We start from the raw sequence: 13646 nt of genomic DNA on the forward strand, positions 1-13646 counted from the left end.
TTTCATTTCATTTACTTTTCCGCCGTTTAATTGTAGAGTATATTGTATTGGCAGAAAATAAGCAGTCGGGCTGACAGTTAATGATACACTGACATCTTTGCCCATAGTGCTTGCCCCGTGGGTGTTTTTCAGGGAATCCAGTATTTTTCGAGTAAGATCGAGCGTCTGTACTTTCGATATCTACCATACTTTTATTGGAAATAACTACCCTATAAACAATTTCTTGGGAATGTATCTTTAAGATATACTTTTACAATGAACGGCAACGTGATTTAAAGTGACAATACCACCCTCACCGATAAACATGTAATAAGATTAATTTTGAAGTTTTAACAAGATGTTTAGTTTCGTAGCAACGGCCCATGTTAATTGAGAGTTGATCTCGATTCACCATATACGTCCTAATTCCATGCAAATAGTACAATGCATCACTATTTGTAAGTGCAGGAGGACCAGCCTGCACGCAAAAAAAAAAAAAAAAAAAAAAAAAAAAATAATTCGATAAAACAAACCTGCGGACATGACACAAACTTCATATATCACATCAAGAGATTGATTGGATCTGATGGCCAGGGACCTGTTTCTCGAAATCTTAACTAAAGATAAAATCCAAATTTTAGTAGATACTTCAATTTTGATTGGCTAAGAACTAAAATCAATCAAATATTATCCAATCAAATTACTAAAATTTGGATTTTATTTTAGTTAAAATTTCGTGAAACAGGACCCCAGGCTAACACTGGCATTTAATGTTAAAGGTGTTATCCAATCTCAAACTGTATGAAATTTAAGACAACAAAGATAATACCTGCAACATCGCAATACCACACCCCAATACTGAAAGTGAATTGGAATTCGAACCCCTGACATACCACACCAAACGGCAGCCCAGCGTTTTACCGACTGAGCTGTATCGCCATCCATAAAGAGGATGGCTTCAAGCGTTAATGGATTTACCTGTGCCATAGCTTGTTGTGTGACGTATGGGAAATTTTCTTTCTATAAATACTTATACTTGTTCGTATATGACGTATACATGCTGGTAACATTTATCTCTGAAAACATGCACAATCAATTGGGTCATAATATCACCCCTCTAAATTGAAAACAGAACGTGTTTATCTCTTTAATAACGCTATGGTTTGAGGGTTTGTTGTTTTTGTTTTTTAAAACAATATTTTTATTTATTAAATCTGAATTTGGATTGGGGAACAGGCTATGCCTATATGTAACCACTATCTCTGGTTTAGATACATGTACACATTATAAATATATACATACATACATACAAAGATAAATATAGTAACATCACACTACACTATTCAAGAGAAGTATATGGGCCAATACATACAGGACTATAGATCATCTTCTCCGCTCAACTAGGCTGTCACAATTATTCATATTCTTTTGTAACCTACTATTAAAAAATATAAACACTTACTTACTTACGTCACATAAATGTTGTGGAAAACATGCGACACCGACTCCCAAGATTCTAAAAACTGTTTAGCCTAGTTGACTCGTTGACCAGGAAGTTAGAAGATGTCAGGGGACAGGTATTGAGTGAGGTAATATGTTGAGTGTCGCCGCGTTATTGACATCACATATAGGACATAGCTCACCAAATATTCCTACGCCGTCACAAAAGGGCCCCCAGCTCGTACGCCTATGGGTGTAACACAAAGGTGGTAATAAACAGGTTAATACACAAATCGTCTCACATAATTGTATTCTAAGAACCACACAAAGAGTTATCTTCCCTCAACCTCGATTTCGTAATCATAAGGCCATACCACTTTAATAGGCCAACACATAATAAAATGTATGTGAATACATAACACGAAAGTTATTTTTTGTCTTTCTCTCCCTTTCCCTTTACCCCCTTTTTGTTGGTGTGGAATCGAAGAAAAGGGTTTGAAAGTACATTTTCTGCCAGGTTTTGGTGAATATTCATGATTTTGAGGAGGAAGGATACGAGAGTTGAGGGGTTGGTTAGATTGATATGTAGGGCGGAAATTGCCTCTTTAGTGGTCTTTACTTCAAGTTTATGTATCTCAAGTTTTCCATGGTAAACCTCATACGTACTTTTGAGCAAGGGGTTGCCACATGTTGCTCCATCTGTGGTGAGACGTGCTCGGATACTCTCTGTAATACACCAATCAATTTAAAACGTTAAACTTATACATTTCGCAATTTTAACCAACTCCCCAATGTTACAATAACAAATTTAACTAAACATTCCATATTCATATCCCTATTCTTATCAAAAATGGAACCAATATTACCAGCAGAAGGCGTTGAAACCATTTTATTATTAGTAGTAACAATAGCTGAAGTTTGGCTGTATCATCGTTCTCTTTAAGAATATTCATAATTTGATTTCATAAATACATTGTTCATGATCAAATTTAGAAATTGCACATGAATCGAGTTTTTCGGTCGAAAATTAAATGTACAATTGTTTGACATCAGCATAAAGCGCGAAAATATGCTTTGGAACAATGTCTTCAACGGGTGCTTTACATAAGGACAATAAGATAGGACCAAGAACTGAGCCTTGTGGTACGCTACACACATTAAGATGACTACTGATTATTTACAATAACACTCTATTTTCTATTAGTTATATACTTTTCTTAAAGTTTCAATGCTGAATAGATTTTCCGGCGTGGTTCCCCTTGTCAGCGGTGCAGGGCGTAGGGTCTGACATGGCGTATAGTTGTTCGCATGCGACAAAAACCCGAGCTTCTGTATAGGCATTCGAGTACATTGGCGTATCCCTTGGCAGTTGGAATTCGATTTAAGAGTAGGTCGTAGTGCAGCTGTTCGGGCAAAATGTCCCGGGTAGCACACTGTATGGCGTATACCCGTCTGCTTAGCCCAGTAGGAGCGGAACAGTAAGGCGTTAAACACCATTTCAATTCATTTTAATGCTGAATACCAAAACGAATGCGGTCTTATAAATGTGGCGTAGTACCCGAGTAGTCTGTCGCCTGCGCTTTAGATCATATGGTCTGTAATTGAGTTATATGGCGTCGTTTCGATTCCCAGCTTGTACGTAGCAATAAGGGGTAGGGTCACCTGTCCAAGTTCCCCTGTCTCCTGTCAATGCTAAAAAAAAACCTTCGCACAAGCGAATTAATAATAAATACAAGTGTATCATATAATTGTCTCGAAATGACCTAGTTTGCGTGGAATGGGCGTTTGACCCTAATTCTCCCCTCCCCTTTTAAAGTAATAAAGTGGGTGGGGTATGTTGTACAAGACGTTTACTATTTCTATTGACCTGATATTCGGGACTAATATCCCTGTTTAATCGAGACTACATCTATAATCTGGTTACATCAGTCCAGCTGATTTCTTCACATGAATAAAGTAAGTTGCTGCACGTATCTTGTACAATCTGACTTGTACCTAATAATCCTGTATTTATATATTTATAAATATCCATGTCATTGTACTGTAAATACACAAACCAGATATTTAGGGCAGAGTGATTATAATATCGAGGTCATAGACTAGTGTGTATGAATGACTATGTAGACTCACATATCTAGACACTAACGGTTGATCTCCTTACTCGCTAACACTCTAGTTAATATGGAAGCGCATAGGGACCAAAAGCACGATACATACCGCGATATTAATAAGATAATATGTCAACATATTGTGATGACTGGACCCCTGAAAAGACAATGTTTGTCGTGTTAATTAAATCAACGCGCTATTTTATATGCCGACATATCGTTTTATATGTGCACCTTAATATTATTTCTATTTTGACGCCTTTTTAACATATTCCATTTCGCTGTAGTACCTACATGTCGACATATCAATATGCGCTATGTCGACATATACTATAGCGAAATGGAATATGTATATAAAACACATTTAAAACACAGCGCTTTGATTCGGTTAACTCGACAAAATGGTATTTACAGGACTAAAACCACTGCAACAATCGCAATATGTTGACATATTATTATATTAAAATGATATCGAGGTATCTATTCCACCTTGGCCCTTATATGTTTCCATGAGTTAAAAAAATAATAATTCACTTCGTGGTCGTTATGCTGCCCATCCGTTATTCCGGATGAAGAATGAAGTATCTTATTTAGCTTATGCATAAATCTGACGGTGCTTATACATTGTTCGACAGTGATGTCTGTAGTCTCTCATTTTCAATAGAAGGCTTGTATTGATCTCGCCTTAAGTACGTACATCTTATCAAGCTGGATGTTGTAAAACTCGCGGTCGTTGCTTCAGGAACATGGTAGTCTCTGTTCACCTCTATAAGATCTGATTTCTTCACCCTTCCTGGTGGTGGGTGGGGACTCTATTGGCTAACGGGTGCGCTTTAGATCATAAGGTCTGTTATTGAGTCAAGTGTGTCCGCTAGTCCAATTTCACGAGGTTTTGCCAGGTCCTTTGGTTTTCTTTCACATTTAAAGACCCATAAGTTAAATCATGTGTTAGTCGCGAAATGACCTAGGTTGTGTCGAGTGGGCAGCAGCAGAGAGAGAGAGAGAGAGAGAGAGAGAGAGAGAGGGGGGGGGGGGGTGGTGAGGTGTAACGTCGAGTTATAATAGTGTATTGTCATGATGAGTGCTATTATCAAGATTATTCTATAGCTGATGATAAATTTAATCATCACAATAACAAACATATTATCATGATAAAATGTATAATCATAATATAGTTATTTATAGTAACCTTTCCATTATCAGTAGATTAAAATATTTAATATCGTTGTAACCTTAGTAAACGAATAGCCATCCGAGATAGAACATTTAATATCGTTGTAACCTTTGAGATAAGCCGGTGGAATGTATGATTATTACGTAAGGACTAAAACTTATTTTATCAGAAAGTAGAACACAAGAGGGTGCTGGCTGGGGAAACATTGTCAATCTTAACTTATAACATTGATTCAAGTTGCATGGTGTCTAGCCCACACCTGTACGTGGCGAGGAGTAGGGTTCAGTTTTCTCCCACTGCTAGGCGCAAGCGAATTGCTGAAATAAAATTGGACCATATGTTAGTCCCGAACTGGTCTAGTTTGTATCGAGTAGACGTTAAACCCCATTTATTTTTCTGTCTTTTAAGGTGAAGTATTACCAGATCAGGTAGTAACCTGGGGAAGTCGAAACAAAATGCCACCCAAATACAGGTACTATTTCTTTAAAAACTACCGATCCCGTGGAGAGCTTTCTCGATTGTTGTTTGTCGCTGCTGGGGTTGATTATGAAGATATTCGAGTGGAAAGATACGAACCCGAGTCAGAGTGGAAAGACCTTAAACCAAGTAAGTTGTGAAGATTGGTATGTTGTGAAAGATATGAACCCGAGTCAGAGTGGAAAGACCTTAAACCAAGTAAGTTGTGAAGGTTGGTATGATGTGGTACGTGTTGAAGGGTTCGAACCCGGGTCAGGATGGAAGAAGCTTAACGCAAGTAATATTCCTGTATCACTGCAGGAAGACCTGTCTGAGTTTCTATTTAAGTGAGGCTTGTATCATCGACGCCCTAGGGCTGCCAGCGGGTTGGTTTGTTTTAGCTATGGGTGTCCCAGCACCACCGAAGCGCTGGGACCGTCCACGAGTGTATTTATCCACTGGGGTTCTATTTAAGCCAAGCCTTTATCAACAAAGGAATGGGACTGTCCGCGGGTTGGTTTATCCTCTAATGTTCTATTCAAGAGAAGCCTGTATCACCGAAGGTCTGGGTTTATTGCAGTGGCAATTCTTGTTGACTGCCGCACGACTTAGCTGCTGTATGTTTCGTTGATTTCTGTATTACAGCAATGCCTGGTGGAACTCTGCCTGTTCTAGAAGTTGATGGTCAGTTGTTTGGAGAGAGTGTTGTAATAGCCAGATATTTAGCTCGTGAATTTGGTAAGTATTAGAATGTTTCACGATGACTGGACATATGGGTTTAGTTTGGGGAGATGGGGTTTACATCTAGGCCCGTTCCTCAATACCATTTAGACATCCTGACTAAAATTATTGTTTTAAAAAGAAAGAGATGACTTCATAGACACGTCTTCAACTGGACTGATTTGCGTTATCCAAATGAAATAAAGAAACCAATAATACTGTTCTCGTTAACAGGTTTGGCTTCATTAGCCCAGTCGGTGCAGAAAACTTGGACGTTAAACCGTTTCATTTAATTTCATTATCTATATATAATATGATATATTATTATGTATCGTATAGTTTAGGTCTGGATGTTAGAAACAACTATTGTATATTATGTATCGTACATTTAGGTCTGGATGTTAGAAACAACTATTGTATATTATGTATAGTACATTTAGGTCTGGATGTTAGAAACAACTATTGTATATTATGTATAGTACATTTTAGGTCTGGGTGTTAGAAACAACTATTGTATATTATGTATATTACATTTTAGGTCTGGATGGTAAAAACAACTATGATAAATTATTAACAGATACAATTGTAGACCGGATTATCCAGATACGAGAATTGTTCATCAGGTTAATGCTTGAGAAGGACGTAGAAATCAGAGTAAGTGAAAATGACCAACTCAAGGGATGGTCTGAAAAGGGGTTAACGAGTATGGTAGGCCTGTGAGCCCATAAAGAAATTAAACTTCTCACATAGTTTTGGAGCCCTTTTTAGTTTGGCGGCCCTTTTTAGTTTGGCGCCCCTGTTCAGTCTTGAATACACGTCATTTTTGACGGATTAGTCAGAATGTCATGCGCTCCATCTGTGCATAAACTAGAACCATCAGGCCAATAGAAAACATTATTTACAGTCAGTTTTAAATATTTCTCTTGTCTGTCTCTCGCCAGGGGGAAAAGACACACCCCGGACCTCCCTGTCCAACCTCCCTGTCCAACTTCCTCCACAATACTTGTCATTTAAATGTTACAAACAATATTGGGGGGTTGGATGGCTGAATGGTTAGCGTGCGCGCACTGTATCATAAAGTCTGTCATTGAGTCGACTGGCGTGGTTTCGAATCCCCGGTTGTACGTGGCAAGGAGTAGGGTCGCCTGTCCAACCTCGTGGGTTTTCTCCGGGTCCTCCGGTTTCCTCCCACTGCTAAAGACCCCTACGCGCACGCGAATTATGTAAATAAAATGAAACCATATGTTAGTCCCGAAATGACCTAGTTTGTGTCGAGTGGACGTTAAACCCCATTTCTCTCTCTCTCTCTCACAAACAATATTTTGGTATGATGAATAATAATATGAAATAGTTAATATAGTTACTCCTGGTTACACTAAACAACGCCTTACTCACTGAGCGTTCCCATGACTACAAAGTTTTAAATGTTTCTGAAAGAGTGGTATACTGTGTCTCGCTCGTGACACCCACGAGAGTCAGTGAAATAGAAAGCCCACATCTCGCAAAGACTTTCAATTTGCTCTTTCAATTTTGCAGGCAGTAACAGAGAAGAAATTTCTCGAGGAACAGCTTCCAGCTGCTTTGAATTTAATTGAGAAACATGCCCAGGAAAATAAATGTACCGGAGATTTTCTTGTTGGTGATAAGGTGAGTTACTTCCCTTGTTTATGAAAAGGTGAATTGCCTCCCTTGATTTGAAGGTGAGAAAGGGTGTCTCATTATCTAGGGCGACCTTCGGATGTAGACTATGGTTACGACTACAGTCATTTCTGGACTAACATATGCTTCAATTTTATATTTCAATAGGTGTTTTTAGCAGCGGGGGAAACCGGAGGACCCGGAGAAAACCCATGAGGTTGGACAGGCGACTCTACTCCTTGTCACGTACAAACGAGGAATCGAAACCACGGCAATGATACAACATGCACATGCTAACCATTCGCCACCCTCCCATATCTGAGCCAGAAATCTCAAGTGGTCAATAGTCATTACACAGAGTTTGAACTGCATCAAGTGGTCCGTGTATCTGAAAAGATGGAGTCAGACTAAAATGCCACTCGAATTAAAAATAATTATTGTGATTATCAAAATATATCGATGGGAGTTATCTCGTAATTACCAGATCATCGGATTGTTTTTCATTTGATTGACCCTGATGGTCTTCCGTAGCCATTGGCCGCGTTCTGTGTGTTCGTCATAAGTTAATAAATGTATGAATATGTATATTATTTTTCAGCTGTCCTGGGCAGATCTTGCCGTGTTTGACATGATGGATCATATTGTGGCGGTTAAACCAAATGCTTTAGGTAATCATCCAAAAATAGCAGCCATCTTTAAATTAGTACCGTCATTACCTGGACTTTCTGAATATCTGAAAAATCGTCCAATGACGTCAGCTTAGAGTGGTAATCAGTCAATACAAGCACAAATCTGTACTTAAATATACTAGTTGTTGAATGTGTATATCCACACTGATCCGCAATGAATTTTCGCTAGGCCGCTACAATCACTGAATAGGATGACATGGATGCGACTTAATGAGTCCCAAATATTAACTTTTTTCTTCCGTCAAATTAAATTCTAAAACATTTTTTTCATTGATTAGAAAAATAAATAAAGACGTTTGAATAGTTTGTAGGTAAAAATTATTTCCTATTTAGTGTAAATGGATTTTAAAATAAGTAAAATTCACCATTTAGCCCGAATCAGTAACGTCTTATGTAAACATGCTGCTCTCGGTTTCGCTGAGAAAGCTCCTCGGGGATCTTCCGGTACGGCCTCACATGTCAGGGGTGAAGGAAGTGATAAAGCTTGTTATCGTATCCTATATGTATTACATAAATATATCAATTTTGTAAATTTAAATGAACAAAATATTGTTTAAATAAAAAAAAAATTAAAAAAAATTCTTCCCTTTTGTTTTTTGTGCCTTTAAAACTTGCTAAATCCCTTGGAAGTGTCTCAAACATGCTGATTGCACTACGATTACATAAACTAACAAGGTAGTTATAGCTACCAACTGGTCCCCGTGTGTCGAGTCATCTGGGAACAAGGTAGTTATAGCTACCAACTGGTCCCCGTGTGTCGAGTCACCTGGGAACAAATGAACCCAGCCGATGGGAAATACAGAGGTGGGAGTAAATTGGATATATTATAGTAATCACGGAATATCCATGATAATTTTCTAATTTTAAGGAATCATATTTGCTACAGTTGTTCCAAACGACGCCATCATGGCCAAATAAGGGCAAATTCTTCAAAGTTCATGTTGGATTTTTTTTTTAAAACAAGAAAAGTGCTTTGTTATATTAAGGGCTAGCAGGAACGACTTTTCTATTGGAAAATGAGCCTGTGAAGCACGCCCCTATATTTCAATTTAATTTCATGCTCATGTCGTAAGAGTTTGTAGTTTTATTGTTCTAAATTAAGAAATATCTAAAGTGATCATATTCCGCTATTTTACTTTCTCTCGTATCTTAGGTTACCAGTAACTACATTATTTTCCCTATTGTATTTCGTCTCATCTTCGTTTACGTTTTATATTCTATTAAGGAAATATCATATTTATTATGTTTTAAACATGTCAGGAAAGATCTAACTTGACTATGAAAATTATGACTGCTCGTTCATTAAGTAAATGGAACATCAAAAGCCATATCAGATTATCCATTAGAACTAAAGAAATATTGCTTGGTTGATTACGATGGCAAGATTTATTCCATCCTTTATTTTAATAACTAAAGGCATATTACCAATATGTTATTTATTGAAGTTCTATCTTAATATCATTATAATGTTTCCGTTCAGAATCAAAGGTTTGGGTATCTTAATAAGAAATGAACTGTTCTTTGAAAAACAAAAAGTAGTTCCTTTCCAACTGACCAATCAAATTCATGTAAAGCGATATCGCAGTAGATTATGAAATATAAAACACAAGCGATATAGACTGTAGAATGTATTATTGGGTGATAAAGACTTTTATAGCAACATTAATACATAATTCATTATACATTACAACGGTTAACTTATATATGTTTATAAAGACTTTTATAGCATCAATACTACATAACTCATTATACAGTACAACAGTTGTCTTATATATGTTTATATATTTTTCAAATTTTCACTGTGTCTTAAATATTGGATATCACGGTAAGATCGAAACATGACAATGTTAATTTAAACTGACCAATAAGTCGTGTATGCAACTTAATCAATACATCAATAGCCACTGGAGCCTGTATTCGTGGATTGATACGGTGGTATATTGGTATATCAAGTATATGATAGACGAGGCATGCCTATTTCTATAGGTGGCAGAAATTCGGACCTAATAATAACTACCTGATGTTAACAAGCTAACGGTATATAGAACGGGAGCCCTGGGTCAACCCAGCTGAACCGTGTACCAATTTTCTAGTATATGGTATCAATGTATGGATATCTGGTATCATCAGAATGTAAGTCTGCTTGATTTCTGGTGGTAGGTGTGGTATTCCACGACCAAAATGGCTTGCCCCCCAACTAGGCTAGATTAGCTCAAAAGTGTACCACATGAAAATCGTACAGCAGTGTTCCGTACATCTCCAGGTATTACAAAAACACCCTGGTGGGGTACCCCTGACAGAGCCATGTAATTGCCAGACATTTGTAGTGGCTCGTGGTCTAATATATATATATATATATATATATATATATATATATATATGAAAAGTTAAAGATAACAACTCTTAGGTATTAAGGTATTATCTTCAGATAATCAACATTTTGGTAATACCAAAATGTTGATTATCTGAAGAGCTTAATAAAATAAGCGAAAGTGCTAGTAATCGACAAATAATGTAGTTTTTTTTTCAAAAACTTATATATATATATATATATATTAGACCACGAGCCACTATAAGTAAAATTCGTCAAGTATTAGAGAAAAAACACTAAAATTTTGGCTAGTACTTTCATCGTTATCAAACGAATCGTCAGGCCATTTTAATGTGTTACTATGCTGTTACAATAACGTTACGTCATAACAGAGGACAATGACTATGTGAAATATAAAAATTAAAACGAAATAACATTAATTAAATATCAAACATAATTAAAATAATCACCCTTTAGCATTCAAAATTGGGTTATATTTAGCGATAAAGTTGCTTTCTTTTGTTTCCAAGAGATCATTATCACTAATATTGAGTTTGTACAAAGGAAATATCTTGAATTGGCCTTTACCACAAATATCCAAATGTTCGCTCTATTTCTTTCGAGTTTTATATTAAAACGATGTTGATTAATTCGTAAATTCAACTGATCAGTAGTTTTTCCAATGTACTTGCCATTACAACCATTACATATTAATAAGTAAATTATATACTTCGATTTGCAATTCATATTTTGTTTAACATAGAATTTAACATCTTTAGTAATTTGGACCAAATAAAATACAACGATTCTAATAATATAACACTTGTGACAACATTTAATCCTTCTCAAGAAAGAGAGTTGTCCATTGTAAAGGGGTGGTTGGATATTTTAAAGAACAATAGTCGTAAATTAAAATACATCCTAAATAATTCAAAAATTATAAATAGTTTTGATTCTGACATTTCGGTACCCCGTGTATCCAAGTGTGGGGACCTACGATGTATGACATGTTCCGATATATTAGAAGGAACATTTGTCCAAATTACTAACAAACTCAATATTAGTGATAATGATCTCTTGGAAACAAAAGAAAGCAACTTTATCGATAAATTTAACCCAATTTTGTGTTAGATCGTTTTATATATTTTATATGTATCGGATGAAAACAATACACACTCTAAATTTATCAAAATTGAATTCTATATTTTAATGGAAAATATGATATTGTAGCTTCTTAATTGATATAAAGACTATTTACTTCTCGTCAATACTGGCTCAGTGAGTATAAGACACTGATTCGCTAACATTTCATTTCTACTTCTTATCATAAAAATATATTGTGTCAGTGGTTGCCATCTTCACCGATTTCATTACTTATTAATAATGTTTTCGCTACGTATAAAACTTGGTTATATTGAATATAAAAAGACGCGACGGGGTTCAAGAACCCAACAGGCTATAATTAAAAAAATAAATCCGGTGGCCAGAAAAAAACAAATACACTATTTAAAGTCAAATCTATCAGAAAATGTTGTACCTATATCATCCACATAACATGTGGTACAATATGGATGTTTAACAACTGCACTCCGAATTGCAGGTACATCGCTCGAATAATGTTAACATCAATCCAAAAATAAAGGAAACCGGAAATGTTTGATAAAGCTCGAATTCTACGAGGTTTCCAAACAGAGTATAGAGGGTGGATGTGTTTATGTGCGGTCCCATTCAATAACCCCCCCCCCCTTCCGAAAAAGTGCCCTCCCTTCCGAAAAAGGACCTTCGATTCTGAAAAAGTGCCCTCGAATTTCTGACAAAATGCCCTCGAACTCCAAAAGAGATACTTAAAATACTCATGGAAATACCAGCGTCAATTCCTTCACAATATTGCCATTATCCTAAAGACAGTACTGCAGCACCCTTGCCTGCGGCCATTGCCTTGTTCTAACTAGATCCAGCAACACCAATAAAAACATCGCGCTCATTCTGCGTACACACACACCATCGATCATAGCTCGCTGTTGGTTGGTTTTCATCATCAGTGGGAATGGGAACCAGTCAACGCTGCTGGTGATCGACTCATTGATACTGGTATTACTCTAATTTCGGTTTCGATTTTTTTGGAAAAAGTTCGCAGCTTGCAACCATTAAAGGACAATATTGGTGTCAGTCATTATCACATATGTGATAGAACTAATTAAACACGTTCCAAATATAATTTTAACACAGAGATCATTGCTAATAATTCCTTCCAAGACCAAACGTTGTTGTGTGAGACTGTGAGAGGAGATACCTGACAATTCATAAAAAGAATTGACTGCCACTAGATAAGAGAACACGAAAGAAAAACAGAAAAAGTCCGTGCATTACCATGTTTTTATAAGGTATAGAATGAATATAAACAAGGGAATGTACGGACTATTTCTATTTTCTCGTGTTCTCTTATCTAATGACATTCAATTACTTTATTGAATTGTCAGGTATCCTCTTACAGTCCTTATAACAACTTTTGGTCTTGGAAGGAATTATTAGTGAGCAGAAATTCGGCCGTGTATCTGTTATCACTCGTCACATCAGTCAGTTATATAGAGGTATGACTCGTGTTTTCCTTTGGCGTTCGCCACTTCCGATTTAGGAAACCTGTATTACTCAGCTATCGTAGCAATGATCCCTGTGTTAAAATTATATTTGGAATGTGTTTAACCAGCTCTATCACATATGTGATAATGACTGGCACCAATATTGTCCTTTAATGGTCACAATTCCGCATTTAGCTCGGCATTAAACAGTCGGCTCTCGGACCAGCTGGTTTCACTGGGCCCCAATCGACAAAACACAACTAGCTTGATTCACTAATCCACAACCTTATACTCAGACATCATTTGTTTAAAAGGATTTGGGCCAATATATTTAGCGACACGAAATCAACTTGTGGTTCATGGTTCGTTATTAGAAAGATTCCGCAATCCAGTACGAACTACGAACACGACTTCGTGCTTCGCTTTTGACAGATTTCCGTTTCTGCCAAAATGCGAAGTCCGACATACAATGATCTCATCATCAACTGTCGGAAAAAAAAAATTCACAGTTTTCTCCATAATTGTAAATGTTGAAGCTGTCTATAAAACCGC

At 36.7% G+C, this 13646-nt stretch overlaps 1 protein-coding gene across 1 annotated transcript; it reads left to right on the forward strand.

The window, feature by feature from the left end:
* Nucleotides 1-3301: 3301 nt before the first annotated feature.
* Nucleotides 3302-8772, forward strand: LOC126827064 (hematopoietic prostaglandin D synthase). The gene is made up of 6 exons (XM_050556240.2): nucleotides 3302-3375; nucleotides 5110-5307; nucleotides 5803-5895; nucleotides 6416-6531; nucleotides 7414-7524; nucleotides 8114-8772. Exons 2-6 carry the CDS (start codon nucleotides 5157-5159, stop codon nucleotides 8276-8278), a joined length of 636 nt encoding a protein of 211 aa, XP_050412197.1. The 5' UTR covers nucleotides 3302-3375; nucleotides 5110-5156; the 3' UTR covers nucleotides 8279-8772.
* The last annotated feature ends 4874 nt before the right edge of the window (nucleotides 8773-13646 follow it).

This window comes from Patella vulgata, chromosome 7 (genome assembly GCF_932274485.2).
Source record: "Patella vulgata chromosome 7, xgPatVulg1.2, whole genome shotgun sequence".
NCBI lineage: Eukaryota > Metazoa > Mollusca > Gastropoda > Patellidae > Patella > Patella vulgata.

What these genes read in the sequence shown, in the direction of transcription:
- LOC126827064 (XM_050556240.2), top strand. Translation starts at nt 5,157, where the DNA reads ATGCCACCCAAATACAGGTACTATTTCTTTAAAAACTACCGATCCCGT. An exon ending in ATATTTAGCTCGTGAATTTG is followed by an intron (nt 5,896 to 6,415) that starts GTAAGTATTAGA and finishes ATTACATTTTAG; the next exon opens with GTCTGGATGGTAAAAACAAC. An exon ending in AGAAGGACGTAGAAATCAGA is followed by an intron (nt 6,532 to 7,413) that starts GTAAGTGAAAAT and finishes TCAATTTTGCAG; the next exon opens with GCAGTAACAGAGAAGAAATT.